The sequence below is a fragment of the Brienomyrus brachyistius genome, chromosome 12 (genome assembly GCF_023856365.1).
Source record: "Brienomyrus brachyistius isolate T26 chromosome 12, BBRACH_0.4, whole genome shotgun sequence".
Classification (NCBI taxonomy): domain Eukaryota; kingdom Metazoa; phylum Chordata; class Actinopteri; order Osteoglossiformes; family Mormyridae; genus Brienomyrus; species Brienomyrus brachyistius.
Genome location: NC_064544.1, coordinates 22,657,178 through 22,683,993, shown reverse-complemented (window position 1 = coordinate 22,683,993; position 26,816 = coordinate 22,657,178). Strand labels below are relative to the sequence as shown.

Here is a 26,816-nt window from a genome sequence, read left to right as displayed (position 1 = left end):
AATTGTGCAAATCTTTTAGGAAATATGTAGATTCCTGTGGTTTTATATCTGTCACTTACTGCTCATTTGCTGTCTTCAGTTCTCTGTAACTTTTGTGATCATGTCATTTCAGACACAGGAAAACAGCTATTGGATCTACGGCTGATTGTCCTGATTTCTGGATCTGTCATCCTCTTTAGCTGGATGGTTATACAGATGTCTGCATATTGTAAGTATGAGAGAGACATGATACATTACTTACCATAAAAATTTAATTTGTGTACTGGGACTTTTCCAGCATCTCCAAATGAGCTTTTTTGTTCTTCCTTGATGATGCTGTTTCAGTGGTGTAGGACTGTAATGGCCTCCTGCCAGTAGGGGGCACTGAGGTCGTAATGGGGACTAATGACTATTACAAATGAAAGGAAGTTAAAATAAACACAACCTCCGTAATGCAGCACACATCAATAGAAAACTGTCAGTAATCATTATTATAAAATTATTGTAAATATGTAAGTAATCACTTACACAATATTACTCAGCAATTTTAATAACCTAGCAGCTACAGTGCTGTGCAAAAGTTGTAGATAGTCAAAAGAAATGTTTAAAGCTACATATCTGGGTAGTACGTGCACATTTGCTCAGAACAGAAAACACAATATAATATTAGAACATATACAAATTAGGAATAACAATAAAAACTAAAAACGTCTTCCGTTCTCCAAAAAGTTACTGACATCTTTTGAGACGGCTAGATGGATTTAGTTTCACTAACCTCTCCACATAGGCACCTCAGCCATTCGATGTATTTATTAAAATTCACCATGCACCATCTCATTTAATTAATTAGTTAAATTAGTTTAAAAGAATGAATGAAGTATTGATTAGCTACAGTACATGAGGTGTGCTATTGGTCGGTTCAAAAAATACACGATGCATTGTACACCAACATGAAGATCTTTTAGATATTTTCTTTTGCTGCCTAGGACTTTTGCACAGTACTGGATGTTAAACTCCATATTGATATCCTACGTATTACTGGTATCGTATTACTAATATGTTATTCGTTATTTTAACATGTTGCTTTTGCATCTTGTAAATTATAGGTTTGGTCAAAAAAGAAAAGTGAGTAGACATTGTTCTACATAGTATAGGTACCAGTTATTTTTTTATGATAAAACGGAAGAAATATAGAGAGATAGAAAAAAAATCGATCCATCCATTGTGGTGAGCCTGGCACATGTCACAGGAAGCACAGAACACAAGGCAGGGGACATCATGGGCAGGATGCCAGTCCAACACAGAGTAAACACAACATCACATAGGATGGGACATTTAGAGATGCCATTTGGCCAAACCGCATGTTTTGGGACTGAGAGGAATCTGGAGTACCTGGGGAAACATGGAGAGAGCATGCAAACTACACAGAACCCAAGCAGGGAGGTGTGAGGTGTCAGTGTTACCCACTGAGTCACCATGCAAACTACACAGAGCCCAAGCCGGGGGGGTGTGAGGTGCCAGTGTTACCCACTGAGTCACCATGTAAACTACACAGAGCCCAAGCCGGGGGGTGTGAGGTGTCAGTGTTACCCACTGAGTCACCATGTAAACTACACAGAGCCCAAGCCGGGGGGTGTGAGGTGCCAGTGTTGCTCACTGAGTCACCATGTAAACTACACAGAGCCCAAGCCGGGGGGTGTGAGGTGCCAATGTTACCCACTGAGTCACCATGTAAACTACACAGAACCCAAGCCGGGGGGTGTGAGGTGCCAGTGTTACCCACTGAGTCACCATGTAAACTACACAGAGCCCAAGCCGGGAGGTGTGAGGTGTCAGTGTTACCCACTGAGTCACCATGTAAACTACACAGAGCCCAAGCCGGGGGGTGTGAGGTGCCAGTGTTACCCACTGAGTCACCATGTAAACTACACAGAACCCAAGCCGGGGGGTGTGAGGTACCAGTGTTACCCACTGAGTCACCATGTAAACTACACAGAACCCAAGCCGGGGGGTGTGAGGTGTCAGTGTTACCCACTGAGTCACCATGTAAACTACACAGAACCCAAGCCGGGGGGTGTGAGGTACCAGTGTTACCCACTGAGTCACCATGTAAACTACACAGAGCCCAAGCCGGGAGGTGTGAGGTACCAGTGTTACCCACTGAGTCACCATGTAAACTACACAGAGCCCAAGCCGGGGGGTGTGAGGTGTCAGTGTTACCCACTGAGTAACCATGTAAACTACACAGAGCCCAAGCCGGGGGGTGTGAGGTGCCAGTGTTACCCACTGAGTCACCATGTAAACTACACAGAGCCCAAGCCGGGGGGTGTGAGGTGCCAGTGTTACCCACTGAGTCACCATGTAAACTACACAGAGCCCAAGCCGGGAGGTGTGAGGTGTCAGTGTTACCCACTGAGTCACCATGTAAACTGCACAGAGCCCAAGCCGGGGGGTGTGAGGTGCCAATGTTACCCACTGAGTCACCATGTAAACTACACAGAACCCAAGCCGGGGGGTGTGAGGTGCCAGTGTTACCCACTGAGTCACCATGTAAACTACACAGAGCCCAAGCCGGGAGGTGTGAGGTGTCAGTGTTACCCACTGAGTCACCATGTAAACTACACAGAGCCCAAGCCGGGGGGTGTGAGGTGCCAGTGTTACCCACTGAGTCACCATGTAAACTACACAGAACCCAAGCCGGGGGGTGTGAGGTACCAGTGTTACCCACTGAGTCACCATGTAAACTACACAGAACCCAAGCCGGGGGGTGTGAGGTGTCAGTGTTACCCACTGAGTCACCATGTAAACTACACAGAACCCAAGCCGGGGGGTGTGAGGTACCAGTGTTACCCACTGAGTCACCATGTAAACTACACAGAGCCCAAGCCGGGAGGTGTGAGGTACCAGTGTTACCCACTGAGTCACCATGTAAACTACACAGAGCCCAAGCCGGGGGGTGTGAGGTGTCAGTGTTACCCACTGAGTAACCATGTAAACTACACAGAGCCCAAGCCGGGGGGTGTGAGGTGCCAGTGTTACCCACTGAGTCACCATGTAAACTACACAGAGCCCAAGCCGGGGGGTGTGAGGTGCCAGTGTTACCCACTGAGTCACCATGTAAACTACACAGAGCCCAAGCCGGGAGGTGTGAGGTGTCAGTGTTACCCACTGAGTCACCATGTAAACTGCACAGAACCCAAGCCGGGGGCTGTGAGGTGCCAGTGTTACCCACTGAGTAACCATGCAAACTACACAGAGCCCAAGCCGGGAGGTATGAGGTGCCAGTGTTACCCACTGAGTCACCATGTAAACTGCACAGAACCCAAGCCGGGAGGTGTGAGGTGTCAGTGTTACCCACTGAGTCACCATGTAAACTGCACAGAACCCAAGCCGGGGGGTGTGAGGTGCCAGTGTTACCCACTGAGTCACCATATAAACTACACAGAGCCCAAGCCGGGGGGTGTGAGGTGTCAGTGTTGCTCACTGAGTCACCATGTAAACTACACAGAACCCAAGCCGGGGGCTGTGAGGTGCCAGTGTTACCCACTGAGTCACCATGTAAACTACACAGAGCCCAAGCCGGGGGGTGTGAGGTGTCAGTGTTGCCCACTGAGTCACCATGTAAACTACACAGAGCCCAAGCCGGGAGGTGTGAGGTGTCAGTGTTACCCACTGAGTCACCATGTAAAGTGCACAGAACCCAAGCCGGGGGGTGTGAGGTGCCAGTGTTACCCACTGAGTCACCATGTAAACTACACAGAACCCAAGCCGGGGGGTGTGAGGTGTCAGTGTTACCCACTGAGTAACCATGCAAACTACACAGAGCCCAAGCCGGGGGGTGTGAGGTGTCAGTGTTACCCACTGAGTCACCATGTAAACTACACAGAACCCAAACCGGGAGGTGTGAGGTGTCAGTGTTACCCACTGAGTAACCATGCAAACTACACAGAGCCCAAGCCGGGGGGTGTGAGGTGTCAGTGTTACCCACTGAGTCACCATGTAAACTACACAGAACCCAAGCCGGGAGGTGTGAGGTGTCAGTGTTACCCACTGAGTAACCATGTAAACCACACAGAGCCCAAGCCGGGGGGTGTGAGGTGCCAGTGTTACCCACTGAGTCACCATGTAAACTACACAGAGCCCAAGCTGGGAGGTGTGAGGTGTCAGTGTTACCCACTGAGTCACCATGTAAACTACACAGAGCTCAAGCCGGGGGGTGTGAGGTGCCAGTGTTACCCACTGAGTCACCATGTAAACTACACAGAGCCCAAGCCGGGGGGTGTGAGGTGCCAGTGTTACCCACTGAGTCACCATGCAAACTACACAGAGCCCAAGCCGGGAGGTGAGAGGTGTCAGTGTTACCCACTGAGTCACCATGTAAACTACACAGAGCCCAAGCGGGGGGGTGTGAGGTGCCAGTGTTACCCACTGAGTCACCAGGTAAACTACACAGAGCCCAAGAAGGGGGTGACACCATGTGTTAAACTGTATATTCATCTGAGTTCAACTCCATAATCCAGCTCTTATATGGGAACCAAACCCATAGTTGAAAATCACATAATTTCCAGAATTTACATTTAAGGTGTTTTTCAGAACTGGTAAAATAGTCATAAAATTTAACTTAAAATGTAATACTGTGACAAAGCTCAGTTGTAATTATTGTATTACAATTTCCTTAGAATAAAAGAAGAGATGGGTTTGGTTAAGAGACACCAAGATACCGACCTGGACCAGGTAGGTGTCCAAGATGCATCAGCCCCCCTGGTTGGTGTCCTGGGGCCTGTTTCTCTACATCAGTCTGATCGTCTTTCCTCAGATTATTATACATAATTGTGTCTCTAGTAAATCTGTGGCCCTTGTGTTCTTCCTCCTTCCCTGTAACTATGGAGTCTGTTGAGGTAGAGGAAGAGCCCTTATTATGACTCTAGCACACAGGAACATCTCAGTCCGGTACATTCTTCATTTTCATGGTCCCCTATTTTTAAACATGGTATGGAATTTAATACTGTAATGCTGACAAAGATTAAACAAAGAAAATGTTTGTTGTTGATGACCGGCTTGGATAATCTGCATGTACACTGAGGTATCTGTGTCATCAACAAACCCAAAGCCAAAACCGAATAACACTCTTGGCGTTCAGTTCAGCCACTTCCCTCAAATCAACCCCCCATTCAGGGCGATTACACATGCCTAATACACATGTCTTCCTTTGATTGGCATGGTGCAGAGCATAGGAGGGGAGAGGAAACCAGGGCTCCTGGACCTTAGGTGGTGGTGTCTCCCTTATAAGGGGACCCGCATCCTCCCCCTATGTGGCAGCTGCACCAGAGCATCTGTGTCTCCCCCTCCTGGTCAGGGGTGGCATAGGCTTCCGGCCACCAGGTGAAATAACCTAACCCCATGAGCATGTACCTGTTACCCCTGTCAGAACAAGGAAGTGGACCTATAACATGTGATCACAGGGGCCAGCATGATGGCAGGCCCTCCCAGAAAGCTCATAGTCCCACACTTGAGATCTAGCCGGCAGCCCGTAGCCCTGAAGAAGTCTAACCCCAGGATATAGGGGTCCTGCACTGCTACTACCCATACTGGGTGATGCACTGTCTTGCCCCTGAGAGCCACAGACAGCATCCCCCACCATTGCTACCATTGATCATCGGACTCCCCCATCTGTGTTGCTGAGCCCCTCCTGCAGCATGTACTGATGGGGCAAGTGTGCTTGGGGTGCGTACAGCCCCCTCTACATGGAGCCTGGGCCAGTTCCCCATGCCTGCCCCTGCATGGGGTGTTCCCTGATGATATGTCCAGGTTGGCCACACCCCCCAGCAGAGTCTGGGGCCACGACGTGGGGGTGTCTCACTTGGAGGCACGTGGCCCATAATAGCTCAGGCACTTCAGTCGCCCACACAGACCTACCCAGCTGTGACCTGTCGTCCAAACAGCTGTGTCCTCACTGGGGGGTCCAGCCTGACTCACCCCACATGATCTCTCTCTCTCCACCGCCAGCACCTTGGCTGTGTGCCGAAAGCGCGGTTGCTTTGGCTGATTATGGGCCAACCACTTAGGGGAGAGAGCCCTGATGGGCTGATCCTTGGCAGCTCACTCTATATGTGCACGTACGCCTGCCTCATCAGGTTCTCGGTGTCATTAAGCAATGTCCAAAGAGGTTCGCCTGTGGTTTGGAGATGCTCTGACCCAGTCATCCAGCCATAATGGTTTGGCCCATATCAGAGTCACTTTACCCATTTACAGTGGGGCAAAAATGTATTTAGTCAGCCATCAATTGTGCAAATTCTCCCACTTAAAAAAATGAGCAGCCCCGAAACATCTAGAGGAGATCTGCATGGAGCAATGGGCCAAAATACCAGCAACAGTGTGTGACAACCTTGTGAAGACTTACAGAAGACATTTGACCTCTGTCATTGCCAACAAAGGTTTCATTACAAAGTATTGAGATGGACTTTTGTTATTAACGAAATACTTATTTTCCACCATACTTTGCAAATACATTCTTGTATTTGGACAGGTGTCTTTTATACTGCTAACGAGTTCAGACAGGTGCCATTAATACAGGTGACGAGTGGAGGACAGAGGAGCCTCTTACAGCAGACGTTACGGGTCTGTGACAGCCAGAAATCTTTAATACTTATCTTCCACCATACTTTGCAAATAAATTCTTTAAAATTCAGTCAATGTGATTATCTGGATTTCTTTGTCTCATTTTGTCTCTCACAGTTGAGGTATATCTATGGTGAAAATTACAGGCCTCTCTCATCTTTTTAACTGGGAGAACTTGCACAATTGGTGGCTGACTAAATATTTTTTTGCCCCACTGTACCCCTTTATTTCTTATGGATTCAAAATGTCGACTATGAATACCAAGTGTTAGCTTAGCATTTCATATATCCCTGACATTATCATGTATCATTTACGAGATCATAAAAAGCAAATGTTATTTGCTTCATGCCGGGGGGGTGGCATAATTTTTGGCTTGTTGGTGTATATTGATTTAATAAAACTATATTGCAATTTAATCAGTTTCGGACTGAGCTTTGGTAGAGAGATGGTAATTTATATATGATATATTAACTTCAACTGTTTGGACTGTTTGATTTCTATGCCATAGGACTGTAAATTGCATCCAGGGGTTTTTGAAAGATAAAGTACCTAAACCCTATCATGGTGACCTCCAGTTTTTGCTGTAATATGAAAAGTAAAACCACTTCATGGTCACTACTTGTTGTTTAGAGGAACCTGAAAATATTAATTTTATCAGCTGATACTATTATTTTTGCAGAGATCACATGACAGTCACAAGACTGAGGCGTCATCATCCACTGATCCCCAAGAACTGAAGGCAGAGGAGGTAAAACAAAGGACTTTGTGACTCTCAGAGATAATGTAATGGAACCTCCCTGGGTCATTAGGTGCTGATGTAGCTGCAGTGTGATTCGGAAGTAGGAAGTTGGCTTCTTACCAACAGTCTCCATGCGAAGGCATTGTGAATATTTTAAAAGTCTGAATTCTTAAATAGCTTCTGTAGATGTTGGGTTGTAGACTATTGGTAATTCCAACATTTCATTAATATTCGGTTACATGAAAACAAAATAATGTAAACTGAAAGGTAAATATCACTTCATGGTCACTGCACTGTGTTTGGTGAAACTCAGTAATATGAAATATTTAAGTGAATATTGTCGCTTCTGTAGGGATCACATGACAATGAGGAGACTGAAGCATTGTCCCCCCCTGATCACAATGGACCAAACACAGAGGAGGTAAACAGAGGAACAAGAACTCTGTGATTCTCAGGGTTCCTGTCATTTACTCTACTTTGGATCCAAGGACACTGTTACCTGTCAGTTTGTACAATGTATTTCAAAAGAAAAAGGAAGTTAGCTTCTTAATGAAAGTCTGTATGCATGAGAGTTTGAGTATTTCATTCATATTATAATTTTTGAGATGTCAACCTTTTAAATATTTGGTCCCATTAAACTAAGTCCCATAACCTGGTAGTTATAGTAAACAAAATTATGTGGTGGCTACGTTACTTGTTTGATGAAAAAAGCATATAAAATGTGTCAACTAACACACTTTTGCAGGGATCACATGACAATCAGGCATCATCGCTTGCTGATCACAATGATCACAAACCCAGAGGAGGTATTACTGGGGGAGAAGAACACAGAAGCCTGAAGGATCTATAGAGTTTAATTTTATGTGTTTTGCCTGCAGTCCCAAGTTTACCAGGTCCAACTGGATCAACAAGCTACTCGTGTTAGCAGTCATCAGATTATTGATGCTCATTTACAGTTAACTATCTGAAGAGTTGATGGACTTTGCTGGGTAGCAGATAAGCTTTTCTAAGACAAGTAGATGTTCATCTGCAGAGCAGCACCCTGGGAAGGACCATTATGCTGTATCTGTAGTCAGTCACCTGAGGATAAAGTCAGCTGTGTAGATCAATACAGGGTCCTTCATGTCATCCTGTTTCTTCCAAACTGAACTTTGTATGTTATGCTTTTGTTACAAATAACTTTTCACCATTTTATGTGTTTCAGAATATCTGCTTAACAAAAAAGCTTGATGACTTAATGTGAAGAGACTCTGCTTAGTGAAACAATGTATTTGGAAAGTTACAAGTCAAGCAAACTGGTTTCAGGACATAATAGAAACCTTCCTGTGTAAATAGTTGTACATCATACTGTATGATTATCTGACTTACCTTTGCAGTGTTTTTTGCAGTATTGAAATGTACAGTGTCATTATCAACATTCTGAATAAATACTCACTGCTCACTGGCTTCAGCTCCATCATGTTCATTTTGACACGTTATGTTTAAGCTTGACTGTGTGTCAATCTAATTCCCCCACTGGGCTTTGGACTCAGCGCCAAGGGCATTTTTCCTGAATTAGAGAAAAATAAAACTTGACACTAAGGTAGCAGCAAAGTGATTGGATGCATATCACCTGACTTTGCCTTGTGTAACCATAGAAATGGCAGCCTGTCATTCTCTAGGGGTGCAATGATTCTCCAAATCCACAGTTTTGGTCAGGCCCAGGGATCGGATCATGTGATTTTGTGAGGTTTTTTAAAACATATTTTTTAATGTACTGGTTACATGTAATTCATAAAATCTGCGTTTTATTAATTACCAACAGTTTGGAACACTAAAGAGAAGATAATTTAATCTAATATGTACTTAACTAGTTAACTTCACATATAACTATGTAGACAAAATAATTGCATGACTGAGGAAGTTTTTGAAAACAACAAATTTTGTGCTTTTTGTCTACAATACAACTGCCATGCCTGTACTCCAACTGTAACCAAAATGTTTGCACATCATTGACTTGAACGGGGGGGTCTGTAGTTTCAGGGTTATCATTCATCTTTAGCTAATGAACCTAGCCTAGGTTTTACAGCAGGTGTGATCACTCAATGGTAGTTAGACCAAAACAGTCACGTGACAAACCGAGTTGGTCAAAAATTGAAGAGGTGTAATGTGTGATACTTGCAATATATTCAGATTGTCATACCCTACATCCCTTCCCCCTCATTCTCTCTGTTGAAGTACATTCAAACCACACCTACCCACCTTCAAAGGATGGTATTACGCCTTCAAAGTTATGACCTCACTTTTGTTTACAAGAAGGGCAAGCACATGTACTTGGCGGACACCCTTTTAAGGGCACCTGATGTGCATGTTTCTCAGTGCCCGGCTGAGAACTATGATTATGAAGTCATGTCAGTGAGTTCCATCTCCACAGCTCATCTAGTGGAACTCAGACAACACACAGCAGAGGACGAATTCGCAGGGGACGGCTCAACAAGGAAACCCAGCTCCACCCTGCTATGGTTCCATTCTTCCCATACAGAGATGAGCTCATGGTGAAGGAAGGGATCATCATGGTCACAAAAGTGTCATCCCTCAAACTTTAATTTTATGCACAAACATTAATATTATGCACAAGGGACACCCAGATGTTGACGCGACCAAGCGTAGAGCTACAAACATCATATTTTGGCCATGTATGTCGAATGACATTGCCACAGAGCTACTCGGCTGTGCACTGTGTAATAGCACTAGACCCCATCAACAAAAGGAACCTTTCCAGCTCCAACCTTTTCGCTACCCAGTGCTGGTTGATTCATATTCTTGATGGTTTGAAATTGATTTTCTTTCTAATCTCACATCAGCTGTGATATGCAAACTGAAGAGACACTTCTCAGTTCATGCAATACCGCACATGCTGTTTTCTGACAATGCTAGGCATTACACCAGTCAGCGTTTTATGGACTTTGCCAAGCAGTGGGACTCATGCCACCAGTAGCCCTGAATTCCGACTGTCCAATGGGCTAGCAGAAAGAGCGGTTCGGAGTGCCAAGCAGCTGAGGGAAAAATCACACAGAGACGGATTTGAGGATTTCCTCAATCTTTGAAATGTCCCTTGTGACTCAGATCTGGGTTCCCCTGCCGAACGTCTGATGTCACGGCAGACACGTGCAGCTATTCCAGTGTGTACCAAACTGCTGGAACTGCCTCCACAGAACACCCAGTCTCAGCGCACAACTTCTGCACAAACGCCTCACCCAGAAACACCAGTATGACAAGTCAAGTCGTCCTCTACAGCCTTTAGAGGAAGGACAGGAGGTTCATATGCAAACCCCAAAAGATTATGATCAACTCGGTACTGTAAAGGAGAAAAGTAAGGAACCACATTCCTACATCATACAGTTCAATGGGAAGATGTACAGGAGAAATTGTCACCACATTCTTCCTGTTGCTGAGGCACCATTCTGGTACCAATTGCTGGATATCTGCGTTTGGATGTTTTGTTTATAAATCCAAGCTGGCTGTACTTATAGATAAACCCGTTTCTTTAGTAATAAGTTTGCTCATTTTACTTACAGTGGAATTATTCCGAATTTCACCTGTAAGCACTGAGTTATCTGTAACCATAAGACCCTACAGGAATAATTTGTGATGCTTACACCTGATAATGTTATTCGTTCTTTTATATAAAGGATGTGAATTAAGGAAAGGGATGTAGATCATTTGACTAAGTGATAGCGTTGTTTGTCCAGTAGAGGCCGCTATACCTCCATGGTATATGGACGTTGAACGATTCAGGAGTGAATAGATTATACCCGTATTACTAGTGGGAGTGATGTTAGGACAGTGTCTGTTGCTACACGGAATACACGTCTTGTTCACGCCGCCATCTGATAACTCACACATCTAGGCAACCAGATAAAATCTGCAATCATTATTATAAAGCATCATTAAAAGTCATAACAGCAAAACAATATATATGAAAACATGAATCATGGTAAAGATTTTAAACTATGTCCCCCTTGCTTCAATGGCAGCAAAAAAAACGAGGCAGTAAAAAAGCTGCAGTTTATGATGAGAAAGAACACCTTTAAAGATTTGATTAAAAATTCTTTTTGAAGGAGATGACATACTTATTTATGTTTAGGGATGTCAGAATGTGTATCACCTCAGCACGTGCTTCCAATGGAACATGTCAGATTTTGTTGAGTGTATAACAGGGAAAAGAAAAGGGCAGGGAATTTTGTTTTACTCATTTTCTTTATTTTCTATTTTATATGACTGGTGTGGTGTTTATTTAACCAAAATCCTTCTTTTGTTTTGTTATTTTAAAACCTGGCTCTAGTATTGAGTGTTTTACGGTTGGCATAATAGCGCCCCCTGAGGGTCAACAGGGTTTGCACCGCAATATTCACGGACAGTCTGTGTTCTACCTGACGTTGAGAGGTATGCATCTCAGGCAGCTTGATCGTAAAAAAAGAATACCAGTTTCTTATTTCTAAAAGTAATTTATACATTGATTATTACATACATGATATGAGGGCTTGAGAAGAGGGTTGTTTTGTGTAACTTTTATTTCTAAAGTGGAATTTGGGAGCACGAGATAGCTAACCAGCTAGCCACATTGTTATGCAGCTGCGTATTCTTGTAAAGCAGCCTACATTATCTCAGTTTATTTCTCCTATGTTAGGCTTGGTCTTACGGTGACGATTATATCTCCGAATGTGCTCTCTATTGATTTCACAAAGGTATGTGTTCTCATGGGGTGGCATGGTGGTACAGTGGTTAGCACTGTTGCCTCACACCTCTGGGACCTGGGTTCGAGTCTCCGCCTGGGTTACATGTGCGTGCATGTTCTCCCCATGTCGTCGTGGGGTTTCCTCCTGGTACTGAGGCTAATTGGACTTGCTAAATTACCCATAGGTGTGCATGTGTGAGTGAATGGTGTGTGAGTGTGCCCTGCGATGGGCTGGCCCCCCATCCTGGGTTGTTCCTTGCCTCGTGCCCATTGTTTCTGGGATAGGCTCTGGACCCCCGCGACCCGGTAGGATAAACGGTTTGGAAGATGGATGGATGTTCAAATGTATCTGTATAATGTGCATTGGGAAACCACATGAATGGGTTAATAACTTTAAAACTAGATAAGACAGGCACATCTAGTGAAGTGTGTTTTGATCAGTGGACTACAGGGAACAATGCACACACCTTGGATTTTCAGATTATTTTTGTCTGTAATAGTTTTTATTATATTGCATCCACTTAAAGAGCAATGGGGCATCACACTAAGGGGTTAATAGCTCTAAAACAAAATGATATAGTCATGTCCTGTGAAGTGTGCCTTGATCAGGGGAACCTGGGGGACAATGCACACCCCTTGGATTTTCAGGATCACTTTCATTAATAACAGTTATTAATTATTACATTGTATCCATAATATATGCCATTGGGGCAAATAGCTGTGAAACAAAATCCTGTAAGGCCGGCATGTCCTATGGAGTGTGCATGTACTCCATTTTATACATACTGTATTGATAGGTGTCAGGGGTCAGGTTTTTCCAATGCTCAGAAGAACCTGCCCTGAACTCCAGCCGTACTTTCTTAGAGTTCCTTCTCTCTTTGTCATGCACTTGCTACAAACAATGAAAGATTTGCATGAACTCCAAAATAAATATTTATTCACAATTGCCCATATAAAAGAATTTTTGGGTTAGAAGCACACAAAAATCAATATTATAGCAGCAAATCCAGAGTGCTTTAGAACAGACTAAGGTGAAAAGTGCACCACTTTGATTTTTAAGTAGGTATTGAAAATTCGGACGCACCATCAAATCAAACCTGCTACATGTATTGCAGCATAATCCTGCATTCGATTATTTCTCTCAGAGTCAGAACTCAGATGAAAACGTCACGAAATGTCACAAAAAACGTCATTTCCATGCCTCTTTTATGGCATTGATGTCCTCTGGTTCAGATGCAACATCCGGCTTGATCAGGTCCCACCGGTTCCAGAAGGTCATCCAGTGCCGCATCAACCTGAACCCCTCTTTCCTACATCACCGTTTTAGCCACGTATTTAATCTTCTTATCTCAGCTAATGTAGCCTGGCTTGTGTGTGGCATGGAAAGTATTTTGAGAGAATATCATCGTGGATGTTCTGCCTCTAAGCTTATCTGCGACAAGATACATTTTTCTTGCAGAACAGCCCTCCTGCCCTTGCCTATGTTGTTGGTGCCAACATGCACCATGACCACTGGATCCACCTCAGCTGGGGCCAAAAGCTTGTGCACACATTCCAGAAGGTCCCCTACCTGGGCACTGAGCAGACAAGACACCATACAGGACCCTCTATCAGGACACCTCTAATAATTGAATCCCTCACTACCACAACATCCCTCTTCCTAGGTGCAGGGGGATCCTCGGTGCCCAAGGACTTACCTGCTTCCCCAGTCTCCTCTGGTTCTAAAGCTGAAAGCATCTGAAAGTGGTTTTACACAGTCAGTTCAGGTGACGCCACATCTGTGAACTGTGTACACACTTTCTTCCATCTAGGACTTGCAGTCACCCAATCTCGCGACCTCTCTGTTCCTCATTCTCCCCCCTGTTTGTCGGATGACGAACCTTGACCATGAGTGAGTCCACCAGCTAGCATCACTTGCAGATAAAGTCCGACTGGACACAAGCATCCAAATATCTTGCAAGTACAACCCTGAGCTGGCCCCATAATTAGCTATAGAACTATAGAGTTCAGATTAGAATCACATACAGTCTTACATAAAGTTATACCTGATTGAGTCCTATCACACCTATATCAGATAATCAGCAACAATATTGACAATGCCCAAATTACTCTGCCTCCAGTGGTCCTGCTCCCAAAGTTGATGTAAGGCTGTTATTTTACAATTGGAAAATTAAATCTAGCCAAAAGAACAGCCTTGCATAGAGCTGCAGTCACATACACATTACTGTATGCATACTATATTACAAGTTAGAAATGGAGTACGGGTCATTATACAGCTAATAGTATAATGACTCATACTTACACTAAGAGATACACCCACTAATATCCTTCTATATTCACGTTCAAGGGAATCACACACAACCACAAACCAAAACCACAGCTTTAAGTTGTACAGCTAATATGATAAAGTCGCGTCTTAATGTAAATACGATGTACAATTCTCTACACAGCTGTGTGCCTAAGATTAATTTTAAATCTACACTTCTAACAGAATGCTTGACGCTACTATAAATCGTCTTTAAAAAATTAACAAAATAATGTTAAAACATGGTTTATTCTGTGGTCCTTGGAGCACAGTTATTATTTATCAAAGAGTTGGAAGTGTTCTATAACAAGCTAAAATTAATAAGTAAATGCACGCAAACTCTTAGTGTAAGTATGAGTTTTCAATATAAAATGAGATGAGATGCAACACAAAGGAAATAAGCATGACTTTTTTTAACAGCAGACATACAGAATAATTGCAAACGAAAAAAATAAGGCCAATATTATTATAATAATCAGACTGTCACTAATCTTTGTCTGTTTGGAAATTGCTGTTTCAGATCAGTCTGTGTGTTTGACAGGAGAGATGATCAGTGGAATTGTCAAACTTTTACAGGGATTAAAAGCTGGATAGAGTTTATCACTGAAGTTGTAACCAGTAAAAGAGTAGATATGGGACCTGGTGCCCACATTGTAGAAGGATATTTGCCCCCTATCATAGTCAACATAAATCCCCACCTTGTTAGGGGGCTCGTTGAGAGAAAGGGAGCTCGGGGGGGTTGTAGAAACCTCATACCCCGTCTGCCGTTTGAAGGTCCAGAAGCCTTCCTCTGAGGTTTTATTAAACTTCTCCTTCCTTTTGACAGACTCTTTTGCAAAACCAACTACATAACATGTCTTTGCCCCAACCTGAACCTCATAGTAATGTCTCCCTGAAGAGAAACTCTCTTTTCCCTGGATCCCGTACCAATTACTGAACCTCAGTGGGCCGTCAGGTAGGAGGTGGTCATTGAATCTCACTTGTTTTCCATCCTCAGAAACAGTAAGATTACGATGTGCTGTTCTGGGGTCCAGAATGACATTAGCTGCAAATAATAAATATAAGTGTTACTTTAGGTTCCTTCATAGATCACCCTGCAACAGAGAGGACACAGTAGACAGTACAATATGGTACATCTATGAATGATTCCTTTATGCTTTAAAGCTGATTGAACAAATTTAGCTGTCGAAGCATCTCAATTAAATAATACATTCATACATTTACAAAATTTTCTGACTTATTTTTCTAATATAAATATTAATTACCTAAAAAAACCCTGAATCAACTCAGTCCTACCTGCTGCTTTACGGATCCACTTCCACACTTCTTGTCGGACAATCCCTTGTTTATCTAAACAGATTCCATTAATGACGTCAGATTGCAGCCTCACTCTGATCCAGAATTATCAAATGTGCAAAATCTATTCATATATGATTCCCTCATTTTTTCTAACAATCAGGTTTAGATATTTATTCATTTTAACAAGCTTATACCGTCTACTTTCCATTAATACTCTCAGCAGAATAATGGCGGCAGTATATTTTGCGAGACAGAAAAGGGAATTTTCATCCATCTCAGAAGTCAGAAACTTAATTTAATATATAATAATAATAATAATAATAATAATAATAATAATAATAATAACCTTCTATATAAAATAAAATTCTACCTGACGTTGAGATTTATGTATCTCAGGCAGCTTGATAGAAAAGAATACCAGCTTCTTATTTCTAAAAGTAATTTATACATTGATTATTACATACATGATATGAGGGCTTGAGAAGAGGGTTGTTTTGTGTAACTTTTATTTCTAAAGTGGAATTTGGGAGCACGGGATAGCTAACCAGCTAGCCACATTGTTTTGCAGCTGCGTATTCTTGTAAAGCAGCCTACATTATCTCAGTTTATTTCTCCCTTGTTAGGCTTGGTCTTACGGTGATAATTATATTTCCGAATGTGTTCTCTATTGATTTCACAAAGGTATGTGTTCTCATGGGGTGGCATGGTGGTACAGTGGTTAGCACTGTTGTCTTACACCTCTGGGACCCGGGTTCGAATCTCCGCCTGGGTCGCATGTGTGTGGAGTTTGCATGTTCTCCCCATGTCGTTGTGGGGTTTTCTCCGGGTACTCTGGTTTCCCCCCACAGTCCAAAAACATGCTGAGGCTAATTGGACTTGCTAAATTGCCCGTAGGAATGCATGTGAGAGTGAATGGTGTATGAGTGTGCCCTGTGATGGGCTGGACCCTCATCCTAGGTTGTTCCCAGCCTCGTGCCCATTGCTTCCGGGATAGGCTCCGGACCCCCCGCGACCCAGTAGGATAAGCGGTTTGGAAAATGGATGGATGGATGGATATATATATATATAACTTGGAAAAAAATCTGATTGAAAAACTTACATGACCATTTAGCAAAGCCATCTTCAGCTGAAATAAAAATCAAGTGACAAAAAAATGTATTTTATAAAGCAATACTGTTTACATTGCATGAATAACCCATATTTCAACAGAAGAGCAAACAGGGACACCTTAGATAATCAAACATAAATCTAAGATTCCAATATATTACAATAACAAACCATACAAACACATCATTACATCAATTACAGAAAACATTACAACATTTCAACCTCCTCATTATACTGATGTACAATTAGAATGATATTGGTAAAGGAAGCCCATGATTTGTACAAACTGAGGGCAGATAAGCAGGCGAATGGGTGAAGGTTAATGTTAATGAAACTTACCAATGGTGTGTAGCTCCTTCACCTCATTCTGCAGGTCAGATCTCTGTTGGACTATTAGAAAGTCTTTTTACAAAATGGATTTAAGCACAATCGTAATATTTCACAAATATTTATTACTGATTAGCATGACTTATGTATGAGCAGCTTAAACACTCACTCAGATTTGAGTTTTCCCTGTTCTTAGACTCTAGCTGCTTGTCCTTGTCTTCCAGTTGTGCCTGCATTTCTGACAGACAAGTATTAAGATGGGTAAAAACAGAGAGCAGATGCAGAATACCAAACTTGCATGTACATGAAAAATAGTGAACTCAGAGGTATTGTTTATGACCCCCCCCCCCCCAGGATCACATCCTCAGTACATGAACAGATATCTATTTAGGGCTAAAGAATAAAAAATGAGAATAACATTGTGATATTTTTCAGTTTTACGATCGTGTGCATGACATCGGATTTTTTCATTTAATGTCTGTCGTAACACAGATGAAACAACAGGGGTTAAGTACATAAATAAATCTGATTGGCTGTTTCATACATGTCACATCTTTCTTGGATTAGACGACCAAAGTATAAGTTAGCAGCAATATCTATGGGAGGCTCACTGTGACACTTTTTTGTGACGTGGAAAACACTTTATAATTGCCTAAGATGGATTAGTGCACATGTAGGTACAGATAATTTGTAAATATTCTTGAGATTTCCTGGTTCTTAGTCATTGGCTGGTTATTTTCCAGCTGTGTCTGTATTTCTGATGGGTGAGTATTCATACAGGCAAATACTATGAGTAGGTGTACAGTATCTGTCAGTAATGCTCACCAGATATATTGTTTGAGGTCATCCTTTGTAAATCCTTCAGCTGATTCTGCAGGTCAGATTTTTGTATTACTAGGAAACCAAAAGAAATTTTAATAGTGATTTCTACCATCCAGTACCACCACCATCCACACCAAGGTTTCTGTGAACTTGTACCCTATCTAAGGAATTAGAGGGTACTCCCCGCCCGAGCAGCCTCGGCCATGTATAGAACAACTATCAAAAATGAATATTACAACCATGGAGTTGTTAGACTGTGGTGTATAACAGTACACAGGTATAAATGTATTACTCGCTGTTATATATTGTATTAATAAGCTGGTCTGACTCAGACTGTATTTCTCCTACATTTTACATACAAAATTCCAGTGGGTTATAACCAGATTTTTTTTTTAGATAACATAGAATATAAAGTTATATTTCTGCTTTAGTGATAAATCAGTGAAACCGATTTGAAAGGGCACATTAGGGTGGTCCAAAAATGTATGGGAAAAAAATTACAGGAATGTAGAAGTGTCATTTATTATCAAGATAACTTGATATTTGGGGAATGTTCAGTTCAAGTGAAATGAGAATCCATATGTGAATTAAACAAATTGAGTATTTCACGCTATTTGGGCTGGCAGGCAATCAGTCATTAGAGTGTTTTATCTATTCATATATTAGGCAATGTATAGCAAAGTTTCTATTAAACAGTGTATGGATTCTCAAATGCTTACAACTTGCATGTTAACAGTATTATGTATTTTAATAGACAATACCTTTGTCATTTGTCAGCACTGGTGATATGGTAAATTGCTAAATACTGACAATGTTGTTTTTGTTTCACAGTCATGGTAACGTCAACAAACAGAAGTATATCTGCTTCATGTCTGGCTCAAACAAAGAAGCTCTCTCTGGTTCAAAGTTACCCTCCATCGGTGATGTTCTGCAACTTAATATGCATAAGCTGAAGTTAGCCAGAACCAAACATGATACAGCAATGTAGGTCAGGTCAGGTGAGGTCAGGTTGGGGAGAATGCGCTGACGCAGTGCGTCGCCACACCCACCACACGGCGAAACCCCCCAGGCAGACACATGGTCAAGTCCCACAGTCCGGAAATAGCCATCCATCTGCCGCAGCCAGGTGTTACGTGCATGTCTGCTCAAGCCTGATCCAGCCGCTTGGGTTTTCAACAATGAGGATCCTGTGAGTCGGATCACCCTCAAGGAAACGCGCCACATGCTGGCGTAATGTCATAACTGACGCTCCTTCACATTGCACAATGTGCCTCAATCGGGACTCCTCTAGCAAACGTTTGTTCAACACAAAGTAAAACCAGCGGTACCCAAGGATTCTCTGAAGAGATACAGTACCAAAGGGGTCCATGCGGCATGAATGGGAACACCAGGACTCTAAAGACTTTCTTTGTCCTCTTGCAAAGATATCGGGAGTGCCAGTGACTTCATGACCCCCCCATGCTCTCCTAATAAATCTGCTGAATTCATAGGAAGAGTCACCAGAGAAATGAATGTCGCTGCCAAGGTAAGTAAATCTCTCGACAAAGTTGACATTTTCTCTGCAGACAAACACACTCCTGATGGCTATGCCTAAAAGTCATTAAATGCCTGGATCTTGGTCTTTTGAGATTGGATGGTTCACAGCTGATTGGAGGATCAGCCTCGAGAATCATGGACCCAGAGATGTCCAACGTCCTAGCCGGAGGGTCAGGTTTAAATAACCGCTGGAAGTAGCCAGCCCAGCGGGTCACAACTGCAGTGTCATCCGAAAGAACTGTTCCATCACCCACCCTTACTGCAAGTCTCTGAGGAACAGATTTAGATGTGCGTAATGTTTTGATTCTTATGTAAGCAGGACGTGGGTCACTAGACCACAAATGGTGTGTTACCTGCTTACAGATTTGTCTAACAAACGCCTGCTTATCTGCACTCAGAGCCCTCACAGCCATCCTCCTCAGTTCCCTGTACAGACTGAAGTTGCCACCAAGTCGTGCACTGTGACTCCTCTCGATAATGTCCAGGGTGCCTTGCGAGATATAACACCTCCTTCTGGGAGCCCTCAGCAACCTTCAGGGCCTTATCACAGAAGGTCTCCAACATCACATTAGAGTCAGCAGTCACACCCAACTCTGTAAGTTCCTCACACAAACTGCATGCAAGCTCATTAGAAACATCCTAGCCCTCTGGAGTCGACGGCATGCCGCGTATCTTTCTCGTGTAATTCAATTCATAACTCGCTGAAATCTTTACGTAGAAATATGAAAAAAATGCTGACTAAATCCGTAATCTGTCTTCTTTTCAAAATGTCAATTGTCAAAAGTTTTAAAAATTAGGTTAAACCACCAAAAAAGTAAAGCATGTCACCTTTCTTTGTTTTACCTGCATCAGGGGCGTGTAGTGCCGCCCTCACCTGATGATCGCTATACGCATTACAAAATAGCCGTTTTTCCGCGTATGCAAATCACATTCGCATGGTAATTAGATGAACAACGCAACGGTGAAACGCAATTCATATACATCCCCATCAGGGCCATAAAACAGGAAGGGGGATGTGGCCAGGTGTCAATAGCTCATGTATACATATGAAAGTTGCTACATATTCAATGAAAGGAGCCCAGAAATAGTGACATTAGTTTGGTGTTTCTTATTTATTTATCCAACTGAATGTTGCAACTACACCATTTCACCAGTGAAATGCAATCCAGCGCCATAAAAGACGGGGGGGATGTGGCCAGGTGTGAATGGCTCATGCATACACATAGGAGCTGAACTGAATGCTGCAACTTTTAGTCATCTTCATGTAGCCAAGACTTTGGTGATCAGATATCTGGGATCAAAAACAAACTTCCTCCATTGCTTACTATGTACTTTTATAATGTTTCTGCAAGTGTTCCAAACTGCATTTTGCAATGTCTATATTTTGATGTCTGATTGCAAACTTAACATAAATCAGACATATATGCAATATACATTCAAATTAAGATGAATGTAATGCCAAAACAAATATAGAAGAAATAATTTATTTGCCATGAATTGATATTATGATATAATAAGAAATGTGTGACCATGCCCCAGTCAGTGAAAGTGTGTTCCCTACCCATGGACCCCAGAGGGTTAATATTGGAGTCTTGCGAAGTCTAGCCTCATTCACCTCGTAGGTGGTAGTCTACTGGATTTAAGCTGAATCTTCAAAGTAGCAACAACAAGTCTGTGGACAAAATTAACAAACTGGGCACTTGTGTAGACCCTGCAGTTCTGCAGGAGTTTCCAGCGTCTGCCTACGAGGATGTCATCAATCTCCTTTGCTAAACCACCAGAATTGCACCTTCCTGTGGGTGGCTGCAGCAGAGACACTCAAACGTAGAGCAGAAGGGTATCATGCTTGTTTATTTCAAGCTGTTGTGAGTTGTTTGACAGTGGCTGGAGTGCCAATTCCGGCACCAACACCCAAAACGTAGATGTAATTAAATGGTTTTATTGTATGTATCTGTATTTCATGTTGGGATATGTGTATATCAGTGTAGTGAGAATTATCAGCCATGGACAGCAATAATCACTTATATGTGAAACTTTTCTTACATTGAGTATACCTAAATATTAAGTAATATTGAAACAATTTTCCCCACATTTATAATTCTGGTGGCAGATGAAAATAATAGTGTAGGAAGTGGACTTTTTGAAAGTCAAACATTTTGGACCACCCTAGTGCATATAAATACATAAGAACATAAGAAATTTACAAACGAGAGGAGGCCATTTGGCCCATCAAGCTCATTTGGGGAGAACTTAACTAATAGCTCAGAGTTGTTAAAATCTTATCTAGCTCTGATTTAAAGGAACCCAAGGTTTTAGCTTGCACTACACTAGCAACAAGACTATTCCATACTCTAACTACACGCTGTGTAAATAAATGCTTCCTCAAATTCGTTTTATAATGTTCTCCCGCTAATTTCCACTTATGGCCGCGAGTGCTAGTATTTAAACTAATATTAAAATAGTCATTTGGCTGAACAGCATCCCGACCTGTTAGAATCTTATATAGCTGGATCATGTCCCCCCTTAGTCTCCTTTGCTCGAGGCTAAACAGGTTCAGCTCAGGTAACCTCTCCTCATAAGACATTCCTCTAAGACCAGGAACCATTCTCGTAGCCCTACATTGCACCTTATCCAAAGCAGCAATGTTCTTCTTAAGGTATTGTGACCAAACCTGCACACAATATTCTAGGTGAGGTCTTACCAAGGAATTATATAATCGTAGCATCACCTTCCTTGACCTCCACACACCTAGAGATGTAACCCAACATCCTATTGGCCTTTTTAATTGCTTCCCCACACTGGCGAGAGTGAGACATGGAAGCCGTTTGTGGCAGACAACTTCAAAGGCCTTCTGTAAATCTACACAGATAACATCGTAAGCTTTTTGTGATGAAATTCTCTTGTAGCTTCCTCAAAGGACTCAAATAAATTAGCTAAACAGGATCTACCTATCCTAAATCCATGTTGGCTATCCCTCAGATTGTTATTTGAATCCAGGTAATCTACCATTTTCATTTAGGTTATAGCTTCCATTATTTTTCCAGTAATGCTAGTTAAACTGATTGGCCTATAGTTTGCTGGATTACTTCTATCCCCTTTTTTGAATACGGGTGTTATATTAGCATGCTTCCAATCAGAAGGTACCACACCCGCAGATAACGATTTCTGGAATATTAAAGTTAAAGGTTGGCTAATAATATCCCTCATCTCTTTTAAAACTATAGGTAAGATGCCATCAGGCCCCTGTGATTTATTTATTTTGAGCTTAGCTAGGCTTAGTACCACATCAGCCTCAGTTATACATATATTGGTCATAGACAACGCTGTATTCATACTAAATGGTGGTAAGTTAATCGTGTTCTCTACTGTGAACAGCTGTGTAAAATAATCATTCAACTCATTTACTATATCAATTTCATTTTCAATTATAAGGCCCTTACTATCCTGCAAATTAGTGATTTCAGCTTTTAGAGCTCTTTTGGAGTTAAAGTATTGGAAGAAACTTTTATTGTCATCCTTAGCCTCCAATGCAATCTTTCTTTCTATATTCCTCTTGGAGTATCTAATGTTATTTTTTAACTCGACCTGTAGACTTAGATACTCCTGTATCTAAATCATTAGTTAATTCCCATTTGTGGAACAGAACCCGTTTCCTCCTGACTTTATTCTTAATTTCCTTAGTAAACCACCTTGCTTGTAGTTTCCTAGATTTAGTTTTGCTGGAAACAGGTATGAAGTCCTCTTGCACTTGCAACAATGAGCTTTTAAAAAATTCCCATGCCTCTTCAACTGTTTTGCTGTTTAACTCCATCCAGTTTACATTTTCTAGTTTCAGTCTCATACCATTAAAGTTACTCTTCCTAACATTGTATACTTTTGTTTTGAACTTTGCTTTTCGGACACTAAAATTAACCTCAAATTTAACCATGTTATGAATACTACCATCAAGTGGTTCTAAAACCTCTAATTTTCCAATCCTATCCTGTTTATTAGAGAAAACAAAACCAAGAGGGGCTTCTCCCCTGGTAGGGGTATTAACAAACTGAGTAAAGAAACAATCCTGTACTAATTCTACCATCTCAAGTTCATTTACAGAAGAGCCAGAGACTGTGTCCCACTGAATCCCAAGTAAATTAAAATCACCCATAACCACCACATCATTTTTATTACTCATAATCCTGATATCGTCATATAACATTCTGCTTTCTTCTGCAGCTACATTAGATGCTCTATAACAAACACTGACAATTAGACTATTTGAGTTTTTAGCATCTACTTTTATCCATACAGCTTCTGTACTTTTATTTTTTACCAGTAAGCTCCCTTGCCTGCAAATTTTCTTTTACGTATATTGCAACACCACCTCCCTTCTTGCCTATCTGGTCTCTACGGAACAACGTGTAACCATCCATATTATATTCTTCTCCATCATTGTCGCTCATCCATGCTTCAGTTATTCCTATAATGTCATAAGAGTCTGATGAAATTAAAGCCTCTAAATCATGAATTTTGTTTCTAATACTCCTAGCATTTAGATACAGACCGACAAGGGTAGGCCTTTTACAGTGTCTTTAATATTAATTTGGGCTTTCCGTCTCTCCCCACTTATATTCTTAACTAACCTCCCTGCCCCCCCAGTCACTAGGTTAAACATTCCTCAACTATTCTACACATATGCTTCCCCAACATACTGGTTCCCCTCTGGTTCAGATGTATCCCGTCCGGCATGAACAGGTTCCACCTGTTCCAGGAGGTTTTCCAGTGCCTCATAAACCTAAGCCCCTCTTTCCTACACCACCATTTTAGCCACACATTTAATCCCCTTATCTCAGCTAACTTAGCCTGGCTTGCACGTGGCACGGAAAGTATTCCAGAGAATACCACCATGGATGTTCTGCTTCTAAGCATATCCGCGACTAAATTCGTCCTGCAGAATAGCCCTCCTGCCCTTTCCAAAGTCATTAGTGCCAAAATGCACCACGACCTCTGGATCCACCCCGACTGGGGCCAAAAGCCGGAAGGTCCCCTACCTGGGCACCAGGCAGGCAAGACACCATACGGGACCCTCTATCATGGGTGCACACATAAAACAATACACAATAGATGTTTTATAATCTTCTAAAAGTTCATTTACCCTAGAGCTAAAGCTTACTGCAGTATAATTTACAGTGTTTACACTTTAACGGTTAAGCTAATCACTTAAACTACTTACACAGGACACTCAGTCCAGCGATGAGAATGATCAGTGTGATGATCCACAGAGAGATGAACACTGCCGATGTCCTCTTATACAGAGTCTCTCGGCCAGAAGTGCTTTGTGGTTCTGAGGGTTTCAAATTAAATTATGTAATTCTTAGCACACCGAGTCACATGTCCATGCTGTCCTATTCAGACATATGTTTTTCTGAACTGATTCTTGCACATATCTTGATTTAATTTAATGAAATTCACATTAAAAATCCAGTATTCAGCATCAGAAGCCATTGCACCTCACAATGATGACATTTCTTTAGCAGAAGTTTTTGTTCAAAGCAACATATAAAATGAGACAGACAGTGTGCTACACACATACAGCATTCAAGGAGCCAATCTAGGTCGAGGATGTTACATCCAGGAGTTGCAGCAAGAGATTAATCTAAAGAGTAAGATCTTTAGTAGATGAACCCCAATGCAAACCTAATCTATGATCAACACCAAACCTGTTTACTCACAACTAATAATTTGTGCACTAACAAAACAAATCAGAAATTTGCCGATACATGCAAGGTATGAAAAGCATTCAAGTTACTCTCACCGTGGTCTGGCTGGGCACTGATTTTTCTAGCAGGAGTAAACTGCTTTCCTGATCCAGATAAATTAACTGAATGTTGTGAATGATCAGTTGTGAGATTCAGCTCCATGTTTTCATATATGTTATCCATTTCTGGTATAAGTAGAATTAAGAACAGATAAAACTATGAGTATTCCCTCATGCGCTATGGGCAGCTTAGAGACCCCGATTCATATAACAGGAAGCATTGGTCATGGGGCTGGTGGTGTTGGTTTGTGGGGGGAGGGACTCACACAGATACAGAAAGAACATGCATGGTCCACATGCAAAGAGGAAGCATGAGAATCAAGGCTGGTTCAAAGGCAGCTGTTTTATTCCAGTCCTTATACAACATATTGTTGTATACAATTCTGAAGGTATAATATTCTACAACTCTTCTGGGGTCCTAAGTGGCGCTCTGCTTGGGAACTGCGTCAGGCCACTTCATCCATGGCCATGAGTATGTAGCAGCTCCCAGCCTCAGTGCGGGAGAAGAGACCCAGCACATTCACCCCCTCATGCTCCATTGGAGCACCCACCAGGTAGGGCCAAGAGAACCTGGCTGCAGAACACTGGGTATCCTTTCCTAGGAGGATCTCCACTGTGGGGGGCTGGAAATCACATGACCTCCACTCCTGGCCAGAGAATGCCGTTATGCAAATTTCAGGAATGGAGACAAAATTATTATAGACGTAAAATAAAATAAATTATTATAGGATATGGGATATCCATCCATCCGTCCATTTTCCAAATCGCTTATCCTACTGGGTCGCTGGTGGTCCGGAGCCTATCCCGGAAGCAATGGGCACGAGGCAGGGAACAACCCAGGATGGGATGCCTACCCATCATAGGGCAGAAAGCAGGGAACAACCCAGGATGGGGTGCCGACCCATCATAGGGCACACTCACACACACCATTCACTCACACATGCATACATACCTATAGACATTTTGGTAATTCCAATTAGCCTCAGCATGATTTTGGACTGCGGGGGGAAACTGTAGTTCCAGAAGGAAACCACATGATGATATGGGGAGAGCATGCAAACTCCACACACATGGACCCCTGGTCCCAGAGTTGTGAGGCAACAGTACTAACCACTATACTACCATGCTGCCCCTATAAACCATCACACTAGTATCATATGTTTCTATTGACATATCCATTATATTGAATGCACATTCTAACCTGCACAATTTAATTTTGCCTAATTTTTACTGGTGCGTTTCACCAATATTAATAAAGCATGGAGCACCTTTGACGTAAATAAGGAAGCTTCATTCTGACACAAATCATATGTCAAATACTGTTCACACGTGTAATGAGTACGAACATACTTCTGCTCACAAGAGGATGTCAACTGAGTAGGCAGTGCAGAGGGGCCTGGAACACATTTGCATTCACACATCTATAAAAATGTGGCCATATGTGTTCCAGACCACCTTCAAATGTGGTTTGAGTGATTGGATCTCAATACTTTCTCAATAGTAAATTGTAGCTATAGTAGTTAAATAGTTGATATTTATTATTACTTGCACTTTTCCACAACCCACTATC

The 26,816-nt window shown here is 42.2% G+C and overlaps 2 protein-coding genes across 52 annotated transcripts; one reads left to right on the top strand and one right to left on the bottom strand.

Annotated features, from left to right (window-relative positions):
- Window positions 1-1,439: 1,439 nt before the first annotated feature.
- LOC125705097 (uncharacterized) lies at window positions 1,440-8,780 on the top strand. Of its 50 annotated transcripts, none has more exons than XR_007381355.1 (13): window positions 1,440-1,682; window positions 1,746-1,871; window positions 2,124-2,186; window positions 2,250-2,438; window positions 2,502-2,690; window positions 2,817-2,942; window positions 3,006-3,131; window positions 3,510-3,635; window positions 4,077-4,139; window positions 4,203-4,713; window positions 7,277-7,345; window positions 7,689-7,757; window positions 8,082-8,780. XR_007381355.1 is itself a non-coding variant. In XM_048971454.1 (4 exons), the coding sequence occupies exons 1-4, from the start codon at window positions 4,672-4,674 to the stop codon at window positions 8,184-8,186; spliced, it is 285 nt and encodes a 94-aa protein (XP_048827411.1). In that variant the 5' UTR covers window positions 4,180-4,671; the 3' UTR covers window positions 8,187-8,780. The 50 variants fall into 50 exon arrangements, 1 of the variants encoding a protein (XP_048827411.1); XR_007381353.1 differs by lacking the exon at window positions 2,124-2,186 and adding an exon at window positions 2,061-2,123; XR_007381350.1 differs by having other exon boundaries at window positions 2,061-2,186; window positions 2,250-2,375.
- Window positions 8,781-12,968: 4,188 nt separating this feature from the next.
- On the bottom strand, window positions 12,969-25,462 carry LOC125704592 (erythroid membrane-associated protein-like). Of its 2 annotated transcripts, XM_048970374.1 has the most exons (8): window positions 25,244-25,462; window positions 24,662-24,772; window positions 17,917-17,985; window positions 17,261-17,329; window positions 17,104-17,154; window positions 16,757-16,783; window positions 15,655-15,708; window positions 12,969-15,403 (listed from the first exon to the last, which is right to left on the bottom strand). In XM_048970374.1, exons 1-8 carry the CDS (start codon window positions 25,368-25,370, stop codon window positions 14,880-14,882), a joined length of 1,032 nt encoding a protein of 343 aa, XP_048826331.1. In that variant the 5' UTR covers window positions 25,371-25,462; the 3' UTR covers window positions 12,969-14,879. The 2 variants fall into 2 exon arrangements, with proteins under 2 accessions (XP_048826331.1, XP_048826332.1); XM_048970375.1 differs by lacking the exon at window positions 24,662-24,772.
- Between the last annotated feature and the right edge of the window lie 1,354 nt (window positions 25,463-26,816).